This window comes from Bicyclus anynana, chromosome 8 (assembly GCF_947172395.1).
Source record: "Bicyclus anynana chromosome 8, ilBicAnyn1.1, whole genome shotgun sequence".
NCBI lineage: Eukaryota > Metazoa > Arthropoda > Insecta > Lepidoptera > Nymphalidae > Bicyclus > Bicyclus anynana.
This window is the reverse complement of record NC_069090.1, coordinates 16686910-16712427: the sequence shown is the minus strand read 5'-3', so window position 1 is coordinate 16712427 and position 25518 is coordinate 16686910. Positions and strand designations below refer to the sequence as shown.

Here is a 25518-nt window from a genome sequence, read left to right as displayed (position 1 = left end):
AATCGGAAAAATGTATTTATGGCTTCCGTATCGATTTTACATATAATGCCCTTCAATAAAAAAATTCAAAATATCTTCAATGTAATTCAGTATGGAATTTGACCTGTTACAGTTTTATTATAAGTAGGTATACTTAGATATAGATAGATAGATATAGATATAGCCGGAAAAACAATATCACCATACGATCATCAGCTGGTTGGCAGAAATTACTACGACAAGATTGTGTAGCTTAAATGTGGCTTGAAATTAATGAATTTAAGCTCCGGTACGATGACGTCATATGTTGTCTTTAATATCACCGCTAACTTGTTGGTCAATAATAAAAAGAACAAGAAAGATAATATGTAAAAATAATAAAACCGGTTGCTTGGGCACTCAAATGTCCCGCAGCGGGAGGGTTGATTTTTTTTATAACTTTATGTATTGTTTTGTATTTTTATACAAGCGGACGCCCGCGATTTCGTCTGTGTGGAATTCAGTTTTTCACAAGTACTCACGGGAACCATGGATTTTTCCAGGATGAAGAGTATCTATTTCCTTCCCAAATTTCAGCCAAATCGGTTCAGTAGCCGCAGCGTTAAGGAGAAAGAAACATACACACACACAAACTTTTCCGTAGCCGGAACGCGCCGCTTACAACGTTCACAGTTTTTCTGTAGTGTATTTAGTATTTTGCACCCGTGCGAAGACAGGGCGGGTCGCTAGTTATTCTTCCTCTTTAATCACTATATCTATTAAAAAAAACCGCATCAAAATCCGTTGCGTACTTTTTAAGATTTAAGCATACATAGAGGGATATAGGGACAGAGAAAGCGAATTTATTTTATACTATGTAGTGTACATTGGTAAAAATTAAAAATTAAAAAAAAACAAATAAATTGGAGAATAATGAATATATTATAAACATTTCATATGATGCTAAAGTACCGGTAAATACATATTATGTATGTATATTCTAGTCGGCATATTTATCTAATTTGTATGCCATAATTTGACCAAAAATAACTTAATGATCATCAACCAAAGTTTAATGTGCCTTGTTTAGCTATTCACCATAAATTAGTGGATTATTTACACAGTAGATGGTATACGGGTATACGTTTTATTTTTTGATTATTAGTTCAACAACATTATCAACCCATATTCGGCTCACTGCTGAGCTCGAGTCGTCTCTCAGAATGAGAGGAGTTAGGCCAAAGTGCACCACGCCGGCCCAATGCGGATTGACAGACTTAACACACGCAGAGAATTAGGAAAGTTCTCTGGTATGCAGGTTTCTTCACGATTTACCTTCACCGTTTGAGACACGTGATATTTAATTTTTTAAAATGCACGGACCGGATTCGAACCCACACCCTCCGGAATCAGAGGCAGAGGTTATATCCACTAGGCTATCACGGCTAGTACTTATTATATTGTTAATTATCCAGGCATAAAACACAGAGCAATTACAACATAGGTGCCTAGAGAATAGAAAAGTATTCAACCGAAATATTACTGGAGTGCAAAGTGCAACTTGCCTAAAGTCCTGTCCTGGGTTTGATGCTGGGGTCAGTTTCATCATCATCATAAACAACCCATATGTGGCTCACTGTTGAGCACGAATCTCCTCTCAGAATGAGAGGTGTTAGGACTTAGTCCACTACACTGGCCCAAAGTGGATTGGCAGACTTGACACACGTAGAGAATTAAGAAAATTCTTAATTAAACGAAACGAAAGTTCAGTATACAGATTGCAGGTTTCTTAACACCGGTTTCGGTTGTTTTTCAAAAGGTAATTTTGGTTTAAAACAACCGCTGAATGTAGACAAGCAACTAAAATGCCAAGAACTGTTATCTAAGACGTCGGTAGGTCGTTGGTCGTTGCACTTTTCATTACGTATAATTAGATAAATCTTGATAAAAAATTATTAATTGTTAACGGTGGCGTGTGAAATAATTGACTTATAAACTTATGTACGTATTGATATTGTACGTATGTAATAAGTGCCTTGCCTACTAAGGTACTTAGTGTCTATATGAGTACCTATGATTTGAATCTTAAAAGTACCAAACTAATTGCTAATAATAGCTAATTACACGCAGATGTAATATTAAGGCATAATTTATCTAATTCTATTTATTACCAACATAAAATAACTTAACTAGATGATGGTTTTTTGAATTTTAAATTTTCAATTACTGAATAAGATTGAGATAGAGATAAGATTGATATAAGAGCCGTGATGGCCCAGTGGATATGACCTCTGCCTCCGATTCCGGAGGGTGTGGGTTCGAATTCGAGTGCTAGCATGGTGGACTATTGGCCTTACCCCTCTCATTCTGAGAGGAGACTCGAGCTCTGAGTGAGCCGAATATGGGTTGATGACGACGAATAAGATTGGAATGGTTACCTACCAATGTTTGCCAGTTACTTAGGAGACAAAACAAATACTTAATCAGAAATAAAACTTCGGTACTTTTAGCCGTCACTCTTTTTCGGTCTGTTTTTTTTAAACGTAAGTGATCTAAGATGAGAAGAAAAAGAAACATAATGCATCCACAAGATGAGTTTTGCTGAAATTAACAATGTTTGTGCCATACGCATTTTCCTTGTTTACTTTCACTTCATCTAAACGAATAAATACAATACAAACTCATTGTAAACATTTGGATTGCCGCCAGCTTCCGATAACTCAGTGTTTAGGAGGTTGAATGAAGCGAAAGGTTTCCAAAAACATTCCTAATAAATATGTACCTACCGAAAACACAAAGATGAACACGAAACTGAAATAGTTTCATTTCAAATATCAGTATTTTGTCCTATATATCTTTTAAATGTGATCTACCGATGATGCATGATGTCGGTGTTTTAACCTTTGAGCTGTTAAAGCAAAATTATTGAAATTTATATAAAAAGTCTTCCGTTTTTTTACATTACCAGCTTTTCGTATCAAACCCTTAAAACTTTAAATTGATAATTTGTGAATATCTACTACTTTCTTACTTACTTCTACGTTTCCGTATTAAACTAGGTTTCGACGGTTTGGGAAACAAATCAGTGATGATGATTACCTATAAGATAGGATACAATGTTTATCATTTCGGGAAAATGGTGAAAATTTAATTCGTGGGCAGTGCAAAAAAATATCTGTAAGTATGTACCTGTATAAAACAAGACATATTTTACTAACCTTGATTAGTTCCAATATTTTAACTAAAACACTTATTTAATCACTATTATTTTATGTTATAGTCCTTTTATTACTTTTTAGTCCGCCATTACCGTCGGGCGTCGGTCCCCCGCCCGCAGAAAGCACACACTGAGCGAGTATTATTGTGATAATTCCTCGGTTATTTCTAATATCTGATAGTTAGATCGACTCGAGTTATAAGCGGTAGCGATTTTTAATTGCCTTCTTACCGTTCTTACTTCTTTACCTTTCTATCACATTAATGTGTTTACGGTTAAGGAACCAGACTCAGCGAGAGTTTATGACTCTATCCCAGCATATTGGATAACTAGCTGACGCCGCGCGGTTTCTACCGCGTGGTTTCCGTTACCGTAGGAATACGGGGATAATATATAGCTTGTAGCCTTCCTCGATAAATAGGCTAACAAACACTGATAGAATTTTTCAAATCAGACCAGTAGTTCCTGAGATTAGCGAGTCCAAACAAACAAACAAACTTTTCAGCCTTATAATATTAGCATAGATATAATTTAAAAAATTCGACTAAATGCATACAGTGTAGGGTTCCGCAGGTCTACATATACTGAGAATGGTGGTTCTTAGTTTGTTGACTACAACTGTTTTAATTTTATTTCCTACTTCGTCGTGATGCTTTTCACTTTATTTTTATTTTATACTAGACGATGCTCCGTGGTTTCACCCGCGTAGTTCCCAATCCCGGGAGAATACGGGAATATAATATAGCATATGACACTCACAAATGACGTGACTTTCTAGTGCTAAAAGAATTTTCCAAATCGGTTCAGCAGATTCAGAGATCTCCTACAACGCCATAGGCTTTACCTTTAACTCTTTATGATATTAGTATAGATTTACAACTTCTGTGACTTTTTTACGTATCCACTAATATTCACTATTGTTTATCTGTCAGAGAGGGGGGACACTTGGCTCTAACAAAATTTAGTACCTACTTTAAATCTTCGAAAACACAACTGCATTATTTTTAAAGACCTATCCAACGACATACCAGTCAATGGGATAAACGAGTAAAAAAATCCTCATTCTTCATACTTGGTTATATTTAACGTTTATAAAAACCACATAACTTATTAAATGCAAAGTTAAAATTATATATTTTTTTCATGTTATTATTTATTTGTATTTTTGTATGCAATAAAGTATTTCTTCTTCTTCACATCAAAAATTGAAAATCGAAATAATAAGAATTATTAAAACAGTTTATAAAGTACATTTTCCCGAAAGGTTTTTAGCTTTAAATGTTGATATGCAATGCAAGGTCACGTTCATTATCAAGGTATTATGAGAGAACAATACATTTAAAATTAATTGCATTATTGTCTTTGTCTCCTAAACAAGTACCAACTTTACAATTAAAAATTAAATTCTCTTTATTCGTAAGATAATAATAATAATTATAGTTGTAATTTATATTATTATCTTACTTATAGTTAGAACATATTTACGACTGTTAAAATTTAAATGCTAAATTTTATTAATGTTTTGTTATCCTATTGTAACTATCTATATAGCATAACTGTATGAATACGCTAAATCGCTTAACGGTACGTCTTTGCCGGAGGGGTGCTAATTAGCCACGGTCGAAGCCTCCCACCAGCAAGACCTGGACCAATTAAGAAAATACCAATCGGCTCAGCCGTGGATCGAACCCAGGATCTCAGTCTTGTAAATCCACCGCACTTATCACTACGCCACGGAGGCCGTAGGCAAAAGGTCAAGCTGTTTTTATATTTCAATATTTAGATTTTATGTTATTTAAGGGTAATCAAAGTACTAAAGTAGCAAAGAAACTCTTAACTGAACAATTTTGTATTGAACTATAGCCTCAATAGCTCAAAGGTAAGAGCGGTCGGACTCATCATCGAGGTTGGTGGTTCAGTCCCCGCCCCGTTGGTCTATTGTCGTACCCACTCCTAGCACAGTCTTTCCCGACTAGTTGGAGGGGAATGGGAATATTGGTCATATTTATAAAAGGATATGGCAAATATTCTTTTTAAAAAAAAGAAAAGAAAAGGAAAAGAAAATATTCATCACTATCATCAGCCTATTATAATTTTGATCATCCACTTTCCCTAGTGCCCAATATGTTTGTATACGTTCGGTTTAGAAAATGTACTTTTTTACAAGTCAGTCAAGAATTTACCGTTGTCTCCTACAACTTAATCCTTGTACAAACCAAAGTACAGTTAATGTTGATATCAGGTGCGTATTTTTAATTTAACAGGTTTTCTCATGTTAGCACAAAATGGTACAATCCTTATTACGAGTACTATATGATCTATACTACAAATACTACAGGTACTATGAAGACGTCGTATCTAATTTGGGTTTACGAGTAGTTTCACTTGAAAGACCGGCTGGGTGACCAAGACGAAGTCTTTGTGATTTGTTTGAGAATTTCGTAAATTGTAGAAGCTTTTTAAGCGTGAGAATTACATATTGGATAGAAGCAGGCGTTACTTTGCGGAAGTTCATCATGATTATATAATGATTTATTTATTTTGCTATCATCCGCGAAAATTCGGCGAACCCATGCGACAACGTCACCCAGGTCCGACAAAATACTCTCTACGTACGTTTCACCCCGAAAGTGAGTACTTTGCAATTGCACGTTGTAGAGTCAACATCTCCTAAGGATGCTCCGGTTTCGGGGTGAAACGTACGTAGAGAGTATTTTGTCGGACCTGGGTGACGTTGTCGCATGGGTTCGCCGAATTTTCGCGGATGATAGCAAAATAAATAAATCATTATATAATCGTGAGAATTACGTATTTTTTAACAGACTTCTTTAAAAAGTTTCTTTAAACTGCAATATGAACTAGTGGGAGATCTTTAGACAGTCAAACTTGAAATAAACGATTTTTTTAATCTGGAATGCTTATTGTTTGGTTAAGGTTTTTGGTTAAATTCCCGGCTCGGGTCAATTTCGGATTTTTTATTATACAATAGAACGAGCATAGAGGAATTTGTCTGAGAGAACGAGGTATGGATTAAATTCAAATTCAAAATTCATTTATTTCAATTAGGTTTAGTTTACAAGCGCTTTTGAAATGTCAGGACTATGTCATAATTTAATTTAATCTAATGTTGGTAATCATAGTCGAAAACTTAAAATTAAAGTTACGAGGGTTCCAAACGCGCCTTGGTCCGAGAAGAGCCCACAACAAACTCAGCCACATAACATAGATAGCATTACCAACCCACGAAAAAGATAATATCATTTTTTGGATCTGGATTTTAAACTGGCTGTAGATATATTGATGAGATGATAACAGAAAAATAAAAAGTATATTTAAAGTCGACAAACTATCAAGTTATAAAACTCTACCTTCCATAAAGCTATATTGTAAAATAACTCTAGGGTAGGTAAATCTTTGTCGTTTGAATTGTAAACATGCCCCTGCCTAAAGGCTAATAACCTAAGTAACCCCAAGCAATCAAACATTTTGTATAGAACCACGATTGGTATTGCGTATTATTGTACCTCAAATAATGACAAGCCCGGAGAGGATCGTGACTGCACCGTTGCAAAATACCTATCCTTTCATATTGCATTGACTTTTGCTACGAGTAATGTGCTAAACGCAGACAAATCATAAAATTGCTGTATAATTACTAAATTTCAGATTTAAATTTGAATGTTGTGATTATCACAATACCAAAAGTCATAAAAAGAGTGTTAAATAGTCAGTTATAATTTAAAAATTAAAAGAAAATCAAGCATTAATTTAGATGTCAAACAATTCATCAATCAATTATAATAAGTCAGTTTAAGAACAGAAAAAAAATGTTGAAATATGTATTAATTTATAAATATGTTTCTCTGCTTTGCTGACGCTCCCTTAGTTCCACTCACTGACGTGCGAACCTGTACCTACACCTTACTCTTACAAACGAAACTGTCTTCGAAAAATATAAATACATAATTGTAATTGACTAAAAATTAAAATGGGTTTGGTTTTCGACAATTTTATTAGAAACTTATACTGATGTTTTCTAAAAAAGTAATCAGGAAGAAGATGAAATTTTCTAAAAGCACCGGAAAGCTCTCTTTCTTCCCAACGCAACGAAAGAGATATAGTTTTGACGGCCTCCGTGACGCAGTGGTATAAGCGGTGGATATACAAGACGGAGGTCCTGGTTCGATCCCGACTGGGCAGATTGAGATTTTCTTAATTTGTCCGGGTCTGGCTGGTGGGAGGCTTCGGCCGTGGCTAGTTACCACCCTACCGGCTAAGACGTACCGCCAAGCGATTTAGCGTTCCGGTACGATGCCGTGTAGAAACCGAAAGGGGTGTGGATTTTCATCCTCCTCCTAACAAGTTAGCCCGCTTCCATCTTAGACTGCATCATCACTTACCATCACTAAAAAAAGTTAGAGAGGTAGGCACTGGCCTTCTGAGTTACAAAAACCGTCGAACAGCGCACAGTACATGTAACATAACCAAGTCGTTATTTATTTGCATCCTTGAGCTTTGCAAAAATTGTGATTAAAATTTGTATTTTTATGTTGACTGTATAATTTTATTATTGTAAGTTACTGAATAGTACATTTAGTCGTTATTTTTAAGATCCGACGAAACGATTTGTCTATCTGACTGTTTAGGACATCGTAGCCTCTAAAGTTCTAAACGAACGAATCGATTATGATGCGGATCAAGACGATTATTCGGCACACTGTTGAGCATGAGTCTCCTCTCAGAATGAGTGGCGTTAGGTCAATAGTCCATCATGCTGGCCGAATTCGAATTGGCAGACTTCACATACGCAAAGAATTAAGAAAATTATCAGGTTTCCTCACGATATTTTTCCTTCACCGCTTGAGACATATGTTATTTAATTTCTTAAAATGCACATAACTGAAAAGTTTGAGGTGCATGCCCCGGACCGGATTTGAACCCACGCCCTCCGAATCGAAGGTAATATCCACTGGGCTATCACGACCAATTCAAAGATGTCAAAACATAAACTTAACCATGTACCTATAGCTTGGCAAATACGTTCGCAACACTCTCGATAGTCCGCGGATACCGGGAGGCGGGTAGTGAAAACAGATAAAGTCACAACTGATGCACCCCACTGCCAGCTCGCGCGCACGACTTCACACCCGCGCAGTCCTTCCGTCGCCCGCATCGCATAGGAGTGTAATCAACGAACTTGCATATAAGTACTACATTCCACACTGTAAGTACCTAATTAACTGTTTCTTAACCATGTTAAGTTGTCATAATCTTATCTTATTATATTTGTTTAACGACTTACTTAAAATACCAAAAAAAGTATTATCCTAATTACGAGCAAATATTAGGTATCTAAGTACTAGCGAAAGCCCTCAACCTCGTCCGCGTGTAGTTAAGATTTTTACAAATCCCACGGGAACCGTGAATTTTCCGGTAAAAAGTGTAGCTAATATGTTGCTAAGTAATCTCTAATCTATTAAAAGTTTCTTGGACAGAGTTTCTTGAATAACTTGAAAACTATTTCAAAATGACAATAAAAATGTACATATTATTTCAGACCTCCGAAGCATTTTTATTTGATCTACAAAAGGTAGATCAGATTAAGGTTTTTGCACTGCAACTTGTGTTATAAGTTGCAGTGCAAAAACCTTTTTAAGTTTTTACTTTCCATCTTTCCTTCCAAAACTGCAAGCAGCATTCAGATTTCATCTATTACGTCCCACCTCTATGTTTGAGTCACACGAATAGAATTAAAATTTAGAAAAATATATTTTTTTATATAACAAAGTAAGATATCCAATTGTTCGATTTATATTCAATATTTAAATTTTTTAGTTACATTTGTCATATAAGAGTAACCCGTAGTTCAAACTTACTTAACGGGCGCTGGAGCGAACTATGCTCGGAGTATCTCTGTAAGATCGAATCTGAAATTAAGAGATCCACAGAAAAACAGAAGTTACGTTACTGAACGAGTCGCATAGCTGAAGTAGCAATGGGCGGGGCACAGCGTTCGAAGAGTCAATGGACGTTGCGATTCCAAGCTGTTAGAAAGACGACCTTTGACTAGGTAGACTGGAGACATTAAATAAGTGACAGGGAAAAGCTCGATGTCCTAAATAAGGTAAAGCGCTACTTCAAGCCGGAACAGCTTCTTACTCTTTACAAAGCGCAGGTTCGTGCATGGAGTACTGCTTCCATTTATTAGATGGATCAGCTAAATACCAGCTTGCTGCTCTGGACTCGGTGGATCAGCCGAGCTAGAAGGCTTATCGGTAACAAGGCGCTAACTAATGCAAAATTGCAATTATTGGAGCATAGCCGAAAAGTTGCCTGTCTGTCGGTGTTCTACAGGATTTATTTCATAGAGTGCGCTCAGGAACTTTTCGATCTAGTTCCCTCTTCACCTTTTTACCATAGAACTACCAGGCATAAGGTGGAGTGGTGGAGTGGTGAAGGTAAGAGTGAATAGGCATCTTCTAGGCAAGCGCGTTCCACCATAGGCTGCATCATCGCTTACTGTCAAGCATGATTGAATGTAAAAAAAGGGAGTTTTTGCCTTTGTCCAGCAGAAGGCTGTTGATGATTAGGGCCATCCGTTAGAATCAAGCGTTATTGCATCAATTAAAAATAACAAAAAAACGTAACCAGCTGTTATCTATCAATTTATCTATTTGATCATTTACTCTACTTAATTGATAGGCCGTCTGACCTTGTAGGGGGTTGCCTCACACGCTATAAAGTGTCATAAACAAGTGTTACCGTGCTATCAGGGTTGCATTGTTTGCATCATACGTTAGTTTACTTTGATAATCTCTGTAAATGTTAAGCCGTAGTCACATTGAGACAGTCTAGATTCTTTACGCTAAGTTCGCATACTCTGGGCCAGTCTGGGTTTAATTTTGTTTCTTCTAATAGTAGAAAGATTTAGACACACCACACTGTTTTAACGCGTTTTGGCGAGCTTAGGATAATAATCTGCAATGATCGGGGCCGTCAGCTTAAAGTCCTATTCAAGGTACGGGATTGTAATGCCACCAACCAATTTCGAGCTGTTACTAAAGATTTTTTGGAAGCAGTAAAATCTCTATACTCGTATTTCACAGGACCAAGGACTTCACGATCAAGCTGAAGAACGCACAGGCCAATGACTGGACCAACGAAGCTACCAGAATAATACACAAACAAACTAGTGTTTTTTTAAATACAATAATTAGCTTAATAATTACTGAAAGTTACAGTTTTTAAAGATTGAAAATATCTTAGATAATTTTTAAGATATAAGTAAAAAACCTGACCCCTTTTTTAGTTAATTGTTTTTAACCGTTTGAAATCTTTTTAAAAACTATCTAAGTAAATGCGATTCCGAAATTAAGAACATCACAACCATATTTTTAAGAGAAGAAGAAAAGTTTTGACCTAAAAAGCATTTATATACAACCGGCCACTTAAGGCGATAAGACAAACACATTGCTGGACTCTATCAATGTGTATAAGGCAAATTCGTACAAAGATACTATGATGGTAAACTTATAACTACTCGTAAACTAAACCAAAATATAATTAACTAGCCGACGCCTCGCGGTTAATATGGGGATAAAATATAGCCTATGTTAGGGATAATGTAGGATTGGAATGGTGAAAGAATTTTTCAAATCGGTCCAGTAGTTGCAAAGCCTATGCAAACAAATAAACAAACAATCAAATCTTTCCTCTTTATAAAGAGGAAAGGAAATATTATAATATTCGTTTAGAAATAGAAATATGTAGGTACTATGTGTACTACGGTATATACTACGACTAAACCTTGATACAATCAGAATTCTAATCTTTAAGTTGAAATAATTTATTACAATATTTCATAACAATGGCTTTACTTATCTACAGCTTCTCCAATAAAAACCATAAATAGTATGTCATCATTCAAACCAAAGATATATTTTAACCTAACCTATTTAAGAAAAAGTTTCGTTTGCTCTAGGCAAAAACTCTAGGTTATTTGCTGGAATGCAAGAAATATGCAAATTCCTTGATTCCATATTAAGTGTAGCTCTGATAAGCGATGGCTTTTCACTTGAGCACCAATTGCTTGTTGTTGTTCTGTTGCGGTGTTTGTTATCAAATACCTCCGAAACGGCTGGCCCGATTTTTATGAAACTTTGTGTGTATACTAGATAGGTCTGAGAATCGGCCAACATCTATTTTTCTAAGTGACAAGGGTGGTCCATCCCAAAATGTTTATAAGGCAAAACGTTTGCTGAGTCAGCTAGTTATAAAATTACATAAGTAGATACCTGTTTAATGTTATTATTAATTCCAGACGTAGGTAAGCGGCACCAAGTGGAACGTAATCTGAATAGTATAATGGTTGTTCATCGTTATTTTATAAGATGTTATAATTTTTTCTCCTTGTTATTATTAATGATTAAGGTTTTACGTTATTGTGTAAAGAGGTTGATAGATACCTACCTACTTACACGAGTAAGTACAGTCCAGTCAAGTTCCAACCTTCCGAGTACCTACACTTATGATTCCAATCGATTTATTTACAGATTCATGTGAGAGTATACCTAATTTAATGCTTTAATTTCAATTTGATACTATTTGTAGTGTTGTCTAGATCGTCCACAGTAACGCAATCTGTTAGGCACTCGAAGCAGTTCTGCAATTCCAGTTGAAAGCTCTCGGGGTTTTGGATTTAGGCACGAGTAGGTCGGAGCGTAGACTTCACCAATCGGTGCCATTCTAGTTACACCAGAGTAAAAATATATACGTTTACGGTTATACGTACCTCTTACCATTCGGTGATCACTGCCGGTTTTGTGATCGAAGTCGATCTCGTTTTTCCTGGAATATATTTGTATGGAGCCAATGATATGCACCCATGTTTTATGAGATCATATATCTACTTATTATATCTAGAAACCGTCAGATGGTGAGTTCTAGACAAATAAGTAAGACCCGATTCTTTCATCTTTTCATGTCAAACCGGATCCCAATGTAAATTAACATAAGATATCTATCTCAAACAAAAGCTGACGTTGTTAATACCTGTGCCTCCGTTTTACAAATTACTGAGTAAACAATAAACAGTTTTTAAAAACGTAAAACCATATGTGACGGTTTTAATAGAGATAAACATATAGTAAGTTCGTTCGTTACGATTATTCATTAATAAATAAATGAATTATTTTCATATAGGTAATATGGACAAACAATAATTGTCCGTCTCGTAATTTTACAAAGTTCAAAATATTTCTACAGTCTAGTTTTACTTACCATAGTATTTAACGAAGTCATACAGATGGTGACTTTAGGTGGTACCTACCTAGCCGCAATTTGCTATTGTCTATGATTTATAAACACAAATAAAAAAATGCAACAAATTTTATGTTATTTATTTCTTATAACAATTCTACTAATTCAGACACATTTCAACAATGTCGCAATACAAATATGTCAGATTTTTGATAAATAGCAAAACATACTAAATATAAAATATATTGTAAATAATCTAAAATAAATTTACGGAATATTGCAAATATATAACATTCAGTACATATAACTTAAATTAACTACATGAGAAAATAGATGCGCTTTTTGCGCAGGGTTTTTAACTACCTATTTGCTTAAAAAAGAATTATAAAAATATGTTCAGATGTAATGCATCGAATTTAAAACTCGATAACTTCGTCCTACCACATGTGCAGCATTGGTGACAGTGCCTGGAAAGCCTGCATATTTAAGTAAACATATGATATTATCTAATTATTTCGTCATAATAGTGCTACCCTTTCCAAGGATTATTACAAAAAGGGATATCATTAATATAACATCGGGCAATTTAGTTACAAAGACGTAGCACCAGAATAAAGTATGCACATCTTACACACTATGATAAAAAATATTATAATATACAAACAATATGATAAAAAATATTTTATTTTATAAAAATAAATTGATTCAATCACTGATTGAGTACCTAAACGCATTACAAATAAATATAAAATATTTTAAAAATAAAGGTACAAAATGTATTTTTTATTAAATTAAAATCAACTACTGAATGTTATATAAGAGCATGACAAAAATTGGTGACTAGAAAAAAAATCACATACTGAAAGTTGATTATACGACCATAAACAAACTAATACTGTATATTTTTCATTACCTAAACCCTAAAACTACTACTTGACTTGACGACGTTTAGAAATATTTTTCAAGATTTTTATTGAGTTCCCGTTCAAAGAAAATTCTGATCGCTGATTGATCTATGACACAAATTTATTTTTATTCAACAGATATTGTGTTTTCAACTTTATTTTGAAATTTTATAATAGAAATTTTATCGTTAAATAATTATTTATTCTTGCAACCGGTGCTTTATATATCGAAAAACCTACATAAATCCAAACGCAAGTAGGTACACATAATTACAAGTACTTTTAAATTTAAGATATTTTTGAATTTTAAGTCTGACTGAAATTTAAATTTTGAAAAATATTCACAAACATCGTTTAGACACTCCGTTATTAATCGACAAAAATTTTCTTTAACTTAAAAATAAATTTAATCTTAACTCAAAATGAAAATGAGAGCTTACAGAAAATATTGACGATATAACTCTATCACCACATTTAAAAGTCAAACTATAAGTTAAATTATAAACTAATACCCATGCGGAGTATTGCAAATACGAATGTATAAATTTTTCACGGTCAGAAGATAAATAAAAAGTTACCAAATGAATGACATCAAAATTAACATTTACCTTTTTACCTACGGACATTTGCGACGTAACAATTTGCTATATTCCGCCCTTTTAATTTGTCAAACATATCATTTGCCATCTCCGCTCCTATAATGCTTTTCCACTTTAATACTATTGCATTTTCCTTCCCGTTAATATCCATCAACAATATTATCTCTTTCCGATACCAAAGCTCTATAATTCCACAATTTCACATTGATTTTCTTCTATTATATTTTGTACCTATTCGTCCCTTAAGATATGATCTAGCATCCTAGTATCTAACACATTATTAGGTAATCATAAAATAAGAAGTTTAAATTATGAAATTAGTCAATTATTAACTTTTTAAAAGTGGCGATATTACAGTGTTTTTTATTCAGCGTTAGAACTCAATGATATTATTATTATTGACGAACTTTCCCGATGGTAAGTTAATTGGTCACAGTATAGTTTAGGCACTGCACGTGACCGTATGTGTATAATTGATTACATTTTAATATTATTATTTACATGAGCACTATGTTTGTTATATATGGCTGCTCTTGAACACTTGAAAAATCACTATCCATGAGTGTAATAAAAAAATAACTTTATGAGTTGTTCAGCAATTCATAAAATTACTTTTTTGATGATTGGTTGTGATTTTGTTTTTTGAATATTTTCATCAACGTTATATTTTTTCTTCTTATCGTTATAGATATCATAGTAACGAATTTTAAAGATATAATAATAGATTGAATATGGACCATATTATTTATACGCCAACAACCACTAAACGCTGAGAAGACTCTTTTGATTATAGTACAGAAATCTTTTAGTAATTAATAAATAATATTTAATTGACTAAAAGTTGTTATGTTAATTCCTACACGGTTTTTTTAGATTTATGTAATTAAGCAGAGTTTTGTAAAGTACATAATAAACGCAGCCAACATCATTACAAACATAGTGCTATCTGATTCTACTCGGTATATAAAAGTTGCTACTAAAATATCAAATTATAAAAAAATTTACAAAGTATCAACACGACCTAGTATCCATATACCTACTTTCATCATAACGCCAATAGTGTTTCTATAAAAAGGCTGTTTAACTTTTTAATATTGTCGCTACATTTTTTACCGCTTTTCAAAGTTAAAAAGAATATAATATTAAAAAAGGTAACTTGAATATTTCACTAAACATTTGTGATACACACAAAATTCAGTCTTCATATAAAGAACGCAACATTGTCTAATAATATGTACATATATGTAATAATCTAGGCCTGCCTGCTAGTGCTAAGTCATTCAAATAAATTGTCCAAGAAACGTGTATTTGAATCGATATTAAAATGTAAACAACCTGTATATAGAGACTTTGATATTTTTACGGGCTTCACAGCACTGGGTTGTTCCCCTCAATACGATGAAAGTGACACAAAAGATATAGACACATTATTAACAGCCCACGTCACTCAATGCCCCTCGCACACATCAAAACAATTGAAATTAAACATTCCAAGCTAAATTTAACAAACAGCAACATCCAAACATCACAAACAAGTAAAGTGACGTGGCTTTTAACAACATGAATTTATCTTAATAATTATTATATACTACAACACCTAATTATTCTTTTCTCTCTTCGACTGGAAACTTCATACAAAAAAGCCCAAGGAAACCTGAAGAAATAAACTACAGAATATACCAGAAGCGTATTCATTATTTTACATTTTTTTTCAAAAAGCACAAAATTTCTAACACAAGCGACGTTAACTCTATGATTTTTTATTAACTTTGTGAGAAACAGTACTTTATTTAAGTTTATGATGACGTGTGAAACGTTTATTCTGCTATTTTCCGCAAAAACCTCACAATTTGTCAAAATTTACAATATAATGCTCTCAATACTTTTTTGACAGATCTTTGCGTTGCTACCGGATTTGTCAGAAATAAAAAATAGAATAGCATATTTTTTTACTATTTTAGCATATAACTTTACTTTGCAAAATTATGCAAAGAAACTTTTGTGTGCATTTGCAAAGTATAAATATGGATTTGCAATTTTACACAAAATTTTCAAACATAATTAAGAAGTCAAAAGCATTAATTAACAACGAAATGAAATACCTAATTATATAATCAATCAAATAAAAAGGAAATAATGAATTGAGATTTTGTAATGAAATTAAATAGGTATCTGCATCGCGAGAGTGTGCCACGATTGTCAGATGCTTTCATGTTTTAAAAACACGTATATTACTGAAACATTTCACAATAGAATTTTTAATTGAGGACCTATCTAAAGATACAACACAGTAAGAGTTTAGCCGTCCTTAGTTCTGCGTTTCACGTTATTTGTCATGTTTGTAACTACGGCACCGCGCAGATAACATAGGTATAGTATACTGCCTGTAAGTTGACCTATGCGCATTAGCACGTTTTCGGATGTTACCGACGTACGTAGGAGTAACCATAGCAACACCTAAATAATGTAAATGGCATTACAATCGCGAACGAAATTTTCAATTATTTAGCATCTCTAATGTACTGGATACCACAGAGCACGCGTTTAACACTTAGGATTCTTACTCAAAACACCTGAACTCTTTGGCAGAACTCAAAACGCCTGAACTCAAATAAAGAGCGTTTTAAAAATGACAAAGTCAACGTCTCTTGGCACCTTAATCTATTAACGATTCCCTAATGCTCTTGGTCTGAAGACTCTACGTTCTCTGTCTGCGCGAACTTCAGGAACACCTGCTCGAGCGTCGTCTGACTAAAGCTGTACTCCACGATGTTCAGCTTCTCCTTCGCTGCGCAACAAACAAACTCTCCGTCATCAATCATTATTCATTCATCTTTTATTTATTTGTTTCATGATTAGTTTGCTTCTGACTGCGATCTCATCTGATGATCAGTGACGATGCAGTCTGAGATGCAAGCGGCCTTACTTAGAAGAGTTACTTGTTTATACTACCCACATCTCTGACGGTTTCTATGCGACATCGCACCGGAACGCTAAATCGCTTGACGGTACGGAAAGACGGCAAAGAAGGCATCATCGGACTATAAGGATCCAACGACTCCGTCTATTTACACAGGGCACAGGTCTCCGTGAACAGATCATCTAATGCAAACCTCCAATCTAATGCAAGGGATCCTAACTCCCAAGCAGGCGACTCTTATTTCTAGGTTAGGGGTTAGGTGTTTAGTCTAATCATGTTCCAATGTGGATTGAACGGAATGATTCTGTATAATCATTATCAGCCAATACCTAATACATTAATAGTGGAAAGAGAAACAGAGATGTTGCTGGACTCTGAAAACCGTTCACGTTCACCTTGCTCCAGCGTTGGAGCTGGGAATAACTAGCAGCAGAGCTACGGTGGCCTCAGCGCATAAACTCACCGTCCTCGATTTGGTGGAAGCATTGCGCGAGGCTGGAGACAGAGCTCTGCGGCACGGAGAACACGAGCCGCTCCGCGAAGCTCTCCTCCAGCGTGGCGGCGGGGAACAGCTGCGCCACCAGAGCTATGGCGGCATCAGCGCTCGCGCCGCCCGAGGACTCCGTGCTAGACATAACAGAGCTTAGGATTAAAGGGAAAAACAAGAAAAACCCAGGCCGTAAAAATATTTTCAAGGAAAAGGAATATTGGTGTTTTGCACTGTTTCGTCCTCTGGCTAAAGTGGACGTGGATGAACATTCACATATTAGTGGTCAAAGACTCATCACCATTCTCATCATTTTTCGATTTCGCATTAAACACGCCATAATTCAAATACTTAAAATCCCGCTGAATGTCTCACGACAGATTGCAGGTATAATGACAGACTTAAAAAAAAAAAATTCCTCCGTCATTTTCTATAAGATTAGTTTAAGGCTGCGTTTACTTGCTGATTTGTTGAAAAGCATGGGTTCAACGGGGTAACTAGACTCACCGATGGTGGTGCAGTCGTATCGACGGCGTGTTGCCGACCAGCGGCGTGTGTATGCTGACGTCCACCGTGTCCCCCTCCGGGTCCGCCTCCCCCTCGCACTCCGCGTCCGCAGCCGCGGAATTCCCTCCAGATCCTACAAATAATTGGTAGGTAGGTACATTGTCAATATGCAATCTAATTCGATTACAAATAATTGAAAAAAAAACCATAATTTAGCAAAATTTTGGACACTTATGAAAATTCAAAAGTGTGGATAATACATAATGGATGGCGGTACGTTACTTCATCGGTTAATAAAATTGATACAATTGTAGGTTTCAGTCAACTGACTGACTTATCAAAGATTAATAAGTTATAGTTCACCTTCATCTGCCTCCCCCAACGACGGCGAGTTGTCAGGCGACCGCAACGGAGATGGAGTCAACGACAAATCAGTTTCTAATATCTGGAAATAATAAAATAACCATAAACTCATTTCCAGCCTCGTCCTATAAAAGTGCTTTATTTAAATGTCCTTTCTTTATAAAAAGTTACTTACAGGTTGATTGTGTTGCCCAATTTTCATCTCGAGGGTATATCCAGCCCCGTATAAATTCTTCAAATGTTGCGTTGAACCAATACATCTGGTTTGAAAAAGGAAAACACACATTTCAGAAACTCAATTAATAAAACAGTAATAATAACTTTGTATAAAAATAGTCCTCACCTTAAACCTCCCTTAACCATAATTCCAACCCTAGAACATAATGCATCAGCCTCTTCCATGGAATGTGTCGTCAAAATAGCACCTTTTCTACCCTGCGTAAACAAACATTCACGACATCATTAGGTGTTACACTAAAGATAGATTTACACGACTGTCTAAAGCTGAATAGGGGAAATGCATACTCGGATATTACTGGCTGGCGTACGCTGGCAGATGGCAATAGAAGGCATGAAGGAGATGATTGAGAAGAAAAATGTTCTGCGATACCATCTAGGGAATCAAGATTTCATTATTCCACTGTGACCACTTGCCGATATCCAACAGCCTATTACCGGCTATTGAAATATACTTCAATTAGATAAGATTTAAAAAAATCTTCTGCCGTAAAGCAAGCCGTCGTAATCTTTGCCACGGTCAATCAAAACTTTTCCTTGTTTCTAAATATCAAGCATCAACCGTTTATGGACTCTCAGCTTACCTGGAAACTGGCCAGGATAGTGTCCCAGAGGAAGCGCTTGCTCCTCGGGTCCATGCCGGTGGAGGGCTCGTCCAGCAGCACCACGCGCGGACTGCCCACCATCGCCAACGCGAAGGACAGCTTGCGGCGCGTCCCTCCTGAGCATTCTTCAGCGTTTTTACCCGCGTGCTCCATTATCTGCAGCCCGTGCAAATACGCGTCTACTATCCTGAAATTAGCACAATCATCATCATCACCAAACCCTCAGCATGAGGCTTAAGACTTATTCCTCTGGTTGAAAGGAGCAGGTTGTTGCATTAATATAACGTGTTTGTAGAGTTCATCTCTATCATGGTGATGATTTTCCACTTAACATCAAGTGGACCTTTCTCCTTGTTTCATCAGTCAGTGATTCAACATAGCAAAACAAATGACATTTCCATGCCCCTATACTACGATCATAATTGGAATCAGAAGCAAGGTTCACTTTGAATAAAGTTAACGAATCTTTCTGATGTTGCGGATGGCAGCATTTTACACAGCGAATCATCATGTTAAACCAAATTACTTTTTTACGCACAAGGACCTAAATTGGAGTCAGAAATAGGATCCTTCACTTTTTTTAAGAATAATAAACATATCTTTTAAATATGATCAATTTTCTTGTTCCCCTCCAACTATTTGAAGTCACTGAATACAGTATTAAGAGAATCGAACCACGAACTCTCAGTCCAACACCTTTACCGTGAAGCTATTGAGGCCTGTGAATAAAGGGAACGAACCTCGGCGTGTCAGCCTTGCTGATACCACGGATGGCAGCATAGCATTCGATGTGCTCGCGGATGGTGACGTTCTTCCACAGCGCGTCGTGTTGCGGACAGTAGCCGAGCATCTGAAACGGGCCCGACTGGGTGTCGTCGATGTTCTGCCCGTCGAGCATCACCTGCACAATAATTTTCAAGTTATTCTGTGAGACTCCTCAGTTTATAGAGACATACAGGGCAGGGATTTGTGGAGTGAATCAGTAATCATAGTTGGTTCCGCAGCATGTAAGAAATTGCCGTTTTCAATAAGCTGAGGTCCGAATGGTAGAAGACAGACACCCTTAGAGAACCCGTTTCATTACCCTAGATAATTCTAGAACAGTTTCTGGGCTCAATCCCCATATCAGCCTTAAGGAACTTAACGCAAATACACAGAAAAAATCACATTATTGATATAGGTAACATAGAGTAGTTAGTATCCATTATAATGATACTCGTACTTACGTCCCCAAAAGACGTAACACCTTCCCCCTAATCCACTGTTAGCAACAAACGTACCAGAAACGCCAACTTCAGCGACTCGCCTTAACAATGTCACAGTGCAGTAAGCGGCTTCTCCGCAATGATGATCTTCATAGTGCTAGTTGTGCCGCACCAGACCAAATACCTCCCCCCTAATCTACCACTAGCAACAAAATCACGAGAGCCTTTACTCCTTCGTCCTTACTCGTGTCAGGGACTTTGTTTAACATTGATTATTGATTCTCACAGTGCCGCAAGAAAGCCGCTCCTCCGCAGTGATGATCTTCATAGTGGTTGTCTTCCCAGCGCCGTTGTGCCCCAGCAGGCCGAACACCTCTCCGCCGTGCACCGCCAGCGACAGGCGCGCCAAGGCCGCCCGCTTCAGAGGCTCACCGCCACCGCAGCAGGCATTACCCTTCTGCGAGCCACGTAACTTGTACTCCTTGCGCAGATTCTGGTGACGGGGAAAAAATATATAAAAAGGAGATCATTCATTTTGGGCCCTTTTTGAAAGTGTCGGCCAACGAAAAAAAATGGCACGAATCGTTAGAATTAATCATTTGAAGTAATAGCTAATATGGCATAAAAGTTGTCAGGTGGCTCTGAACCAAATTATACAGGTTCGATGATTCGTTATTTCCATACATTTTGTCTACTTTTAAAAGTGCCCGCTAAGAAAAAAAAACTGGAAATACAATATTTGTGCCATATTAACTATTGCTCCAAATGGGCAGTTCTAACGATACGTATCAGTTTTTTTTCTTGGCGGGCACTTTTGAAAATTGACAAAATGTATGGAAATAACGAATCATCGAACCTGTATAACTTGGTTCAGAGCCCTCCTACAACTTTCATGCCATATTAGCTATTACTCCAAATGGCTAATTCTAACGAGTCGTGCAATTTTTTTTTGTTGGCCGGCACTTTCAAAAAAGAGCCCAGAAATGTATGGCGCGTGAATGATCTCCTTTGTGTAACAATCATCATTATCTTAGTTGTCCCACTGCATGGCCAGGTCTCATTCCTTAAAGGCGACAAGAATTGGAGCTTAGTTCCATTGCGGGTTAGCCCTTTTAGAACGATAATAATGTTTGTTGCAGAATTGCAATCAGCATTCTCAATTGTTAATAATAATAATCGCGAGACCAAAAGCGTTAACGTTAACGTGTTCCCCAAGTGTATAACACAATCAACTTCCCAACTCCAAACTGCTAAAGTGAATTTCTTAGAAGAAAGAAAAGCTTAATATCTCATACCCGACTCAGGTATCAGGCCCAAGGCCCGAGATCTCATAATCTGAAGCCAGACGTGGATATGAATGCCGTTAGTCCAGTTTATATCAACGAGACAGTTAATTTGTATAACACTGATTTAGGATCAACTTATACATTTGTGTTTCTGGATGTAGACTCACATGCACAAGCAGCGCAGGTGCCTGCTGCGAGTTCTCTGGCGACAGGTGCAGTAGCGAGGACACGCGGCGTCGTTCGCGCCTCACGTCCTCGTCCTCCCCCACCTCGCCCCCCACCTCCGACTCTATTTCTGGCTTCTCGGGAGTACTGCTCTTGTGCTGAAATATCAATTCTCACGATGATCATCTTTATATGAGAATACACCGTCAATTGATAATTGTTTTTTTGCACGATATTAGACTGCAATCACACCTGATGGTAAGCGAAGAAACAGCCTTCGAACACGCTTCCTAGATTTATATACTGTGTAGTAGTTGACACGTTAGAGACGTTTGTCTTGCTAGATTCTTAAAATATAATCCAAGAAGAAAGTTGACACGTTTGAGACGTTTGTCGTACTAGATTCTTAAAATATAATACAAGAAGAAAATTTAGTCAGAATTTTGTCAAAATTCTTGATCTAATTGTGAATTGTGAAAAATTATAAACAAATACATACAGGACATATCCTCCCGCCAGACTTGAGCCGGTCGGCTGCCAGCAGCACTGCGCCGCAGATGGGCACGTGCACCAGCATGGCGGCGATCAGCACCCACACCTCCGCCGTGAAGTAGCTCGACAGGTCGGGCACTGTGCACAGCCCGCGCAGGTTGCACGTCAAGTACACCCTAGGTGAACAGTTTACTATATCAAGCAGGGACGTAACTACCGCCGTGTAAGTCGCATCAGGGGCCCTTAACGTTTGTTTTAGAAAAAACTGAATTCGTCTTCAGCTTTATAGAGGATTTAATTTAATAAATCAATTATGATAAAAAAGGCAAGAACAGTGTAACATGAACTGGTTATTTTTTTGCGCAAAGACAAGACAAACGTGGAATGGTGGCAAGAACACACTTGCCACCATTATAAGATTCTCTGAAGATCTGAAAAAGATATCAGATTAACTATTAGGATTCTATCTATCTTCTTGTACATGAAAATGAACTTCAAAACTAAACTGTTTAACAGCTTATTTGAGTAACTTCTTAAAAAATAATAAGGATTAGCTCTAAAGGACATCTAGCAAAATCTAAATTAAAAAGTATTCTTTATGGGAATTGCCAGTTCGTCACATGATTTATCTAGGTTTTAGATACATTTATCATTAATGAACAAATTAATAGTTACTTTATATATCCAAAACACTTACCTATCAACATAGTATATAATTGCATAAGGTATATACATAACGTCCAGAAAACTGAATACTAAATGTAGATAAAATGCAATATTGCTACCTGAAAAAAGAAAAGAAAAATATTGTATAATTTTATATTGTTATATTTTCTATTGTCATAATAATTATTGTATATTATAATAGATATGTATCTACGTTTAAAACTCCAAAATGTATAAGATAAAAAGGAAAATGGCAATATTTTTAAATGTATTACAATTAAAAATACACTTACCCCATTTAAACGTATCTAATACAGCGACTAAAATAAATGGTATGACGCCAACCCAAGTGGTGATATTGGGCATGATGCTCTGAGCTGAGTCCATTTTGTCAAAGATATAAGACAGACATGTATTGAACAGAATTGCTGATGGACTGTACAGTATTAGAAGACCAGACAACATAGTTATAGCTGAACCGTTTGTCAAACTAGGAATATCGTTAAGGATTACCTGTATAGAAAATTAGATAAATTAGATGCAAAAGAGTAAACAGTCATAAAAAATAAATGGTAACACACTTACAAGACAAAGAACTCCAACGCTGGTGATGATCATTATGAATATAAGAATAGTGAAGTATGTTAGGAAATACATGCTCATTGATAGCCCGTTTACTCTCAACTGGTTTTTGGCTTTTATCTGAAAGATAAATTGAATAATAAAAACTTAACTTATTGCAATTTGACCGTCATATTACTTGGTCGTACTATACTAGTCAATGAAGATTTATTTAAGAATTGCATAACAATATTGGTGTTTTCCAAGGAAGGATCCCAGGACCTCAGTTATTCATTGTTGATTAAAATAGCAATATAAGTAGAATCATAAAACATTCAGAACTTACTTCTCTATCATAAACAATATCCACAGCAAGTGTCACTGGAACCAAAGCGAAGATCATCCCCATAAATATGGCGCATACAACATTGCCAAGATTAAATTCTTCTTGCTGCTCAGTTTGTTGGAAAGGATGCGCCAGCACCTCTATTGGTCTAAAGTTATCTAATTGATCTGATGCTGACATAAGTACCCTAAAAAATTACATTACTTATGTTAGATATCCACAAAATCTGCAACAATCGCTATTTGTTCACGGAAATTATCTCACTCCTCATCCCACTATTTCACTCATAAACGTGAAAGTTTATGTGGATGTTTGTTACTCTTTCACGCCGAAAATACTAAGCCGATTTGGCTGAATGTTGTTATAGAGTAACATTGAACACTGGATTATATACTTTTTACTATACTTTTTACCGAAATGAGTGCCTGATATAATTATTTATATCTATGGGTCTAGCCGACTATGTTGGCACTACAACAAATTTTAAATTTTTATGATTCACATAAACGTGACTATCATCAAGATCAATGGACTCACCTGTAAATACTATTGTCCAATAAGTTTACTATAATAGGCAGACTATGTGTGTAAGTACTATTGTAATAGGCCATTATTTTCCCAAAAGGAACGAGACTCTCTTTTAGGCTAAATGCGCCAAAATTCTCCATGTGCAAAAGGCTAGAAAAGTTTCCATCAAAGAAGTCTATCGGATACGCTCCTAAAGTTTCTAATGAGTCTTGAAGGTCCTCTATTTCTTTTAAATTGGCCTGTTCACCATACAAAGCGATTGGGGTTCTATTGAAGTAGGCATTGGGGTCCAATTTGAGTGGCTGCATCCGAAAAAACACAATTTGTCTCGATTTCATATAGAGACCTAGAGCGCAGGAAACTGAAAAGTAATATATCGTTAGATAACCGTTTCTGTATAGGTTAAGATTTGCAACTTTTATAAGGCACACTTTTTTATTCCCAAAACGATAAACTCAAATTCGTGTGAAGTACCATCAAGATATTATTTTATTGTTTTAAACTTCCAAATATTATGCTTTTTGCAACCAAATCAAAATATTTAAAGTGTTGAATTAAATTTAAAATATGGCTGTTAAGTTTAAAATTCAAATTTAACTTAACACATTTCAAGTAGAGTTAGTTCATAGTCACTTTGAAGTCTAGATTAAATTTTTACAAAAGCTCTTGTAAGTAGTGACTCTACATCGATTTAAAACGGAAATCAGTTTAATGGTGATGATGAGAAAAATGGCATTTGACACTTACTTATCGGCATGAAGATCATAACATAAAGCTTGTAGGGGTCTCGTATCATGCGCACGGTGCGTATGTACACCAGCGCGCAAAACGTCCGCCAACACGACGGGCTCGTTTTCACTATTTCACCTAAAGCGTCCACTGATACCGGAGCTTCGGGTGTCACCTAGAAAGACTCAAATATTAAATTATACATTTTAAAGGCCATACATCGGACGGCCATACATCGGACGGCGCGGCGACGCGACGCTGACGGGACTTGAGTCGTTGCATTAAACTAGTTCATTTAGGATACGTCTCTGAAAACGTTGCATCGCCGATCCGGCCTTTTAACTGTAGTAGTTAGTATTCTATAATGATACTTTTGTAACTCGACGAATTCGTATCTCAAAATGTTAAATTATTAAAATATCGTTGCAGAATAGCAGCCGCTCTGCACGACTTCGTTCGCTTCAACTGTGGACGTCAACAAGCC

At 36.1% G+C, this 25518-nt stretch overlaps 2 protein-coding genes across 3 annotated transcripts in view; both read right to left on the bottom strand.

The window, feature by feature from the left end:
* LOC112045914 (prestin) overlaps positions 1–3302 on the bottom strand; it is a 51357-nt gene extending 48055 nt beyond the window's left edge. The window contains exon 1 of the mRNA XM_052883189.1: positions 3177–3302. The gene's annotated coding sequence lies outside the window, so the exon portion shown is untranslated. The remainder of the gene's footprint in view (positions 1–3176) is intronic.
* A 9255-nt stretch (positions 3303–12557) lies between these two features.
* Positions 12558–25518, bottom strand: part of LOC112045919 (cholesterol transporter ABCA5) — a 52340-nt gene continuing 39379 nt past the window's right edge. For both annotated transcript variants that reach the window (XM_024082305.2, XM_024082306.2), the window contains exons 20-36: positions 25053–25209; positions 24315–24666; positions 23778–23964; positions 23456–23572; positions 23164–23383; positions 22902–22989; positions 22212–22380; positions 21715–21870; positions 20548–20754; positions 19797–19957; positions 19036–19243; positions 18558–18649; positions 18390–18474; positions 18215–18296; positions 17852–17984; positions 17321–17484; positions 12558–16725 (exon numbers count right to left, since the gene is read on the bottom strand). In XM_024082305.2, coding sequence (XP_023938073.1) covers positions 16613–16725; positions 17321–17484; positions 17852–17984; positions 18215–18296; positions 18390–18474; positions 18558–18649; positions 19036–19243; positions 19797–19957; positions 20548–20754; positions 21715–21870; positions 22212–22380; positions 22902–22989; positions 23164–23383; positions 23456–23572; positions 23778–23964; positions 24315–24666; positions 25053–25209 — 2691 coding nt within the window. In that variant the 3' untranslated portion in view covers positions 12558–16612. The remainder of the gene's footprint in view (positions 16726–17320; positions 17485–17851; positions 17985–18214; positions 18297–18389; positions 18475–18557; positions 18650–19035; positions 19244–19796; positions 19958–20547; positions 20755–21714; positions 21871–22211; positions 22381–22901; positions 22990–23163; positions 23384–23455; positions 23573–23777; positions 23965–24314; positions 24667–25052; positions 25210–25518) is intronic.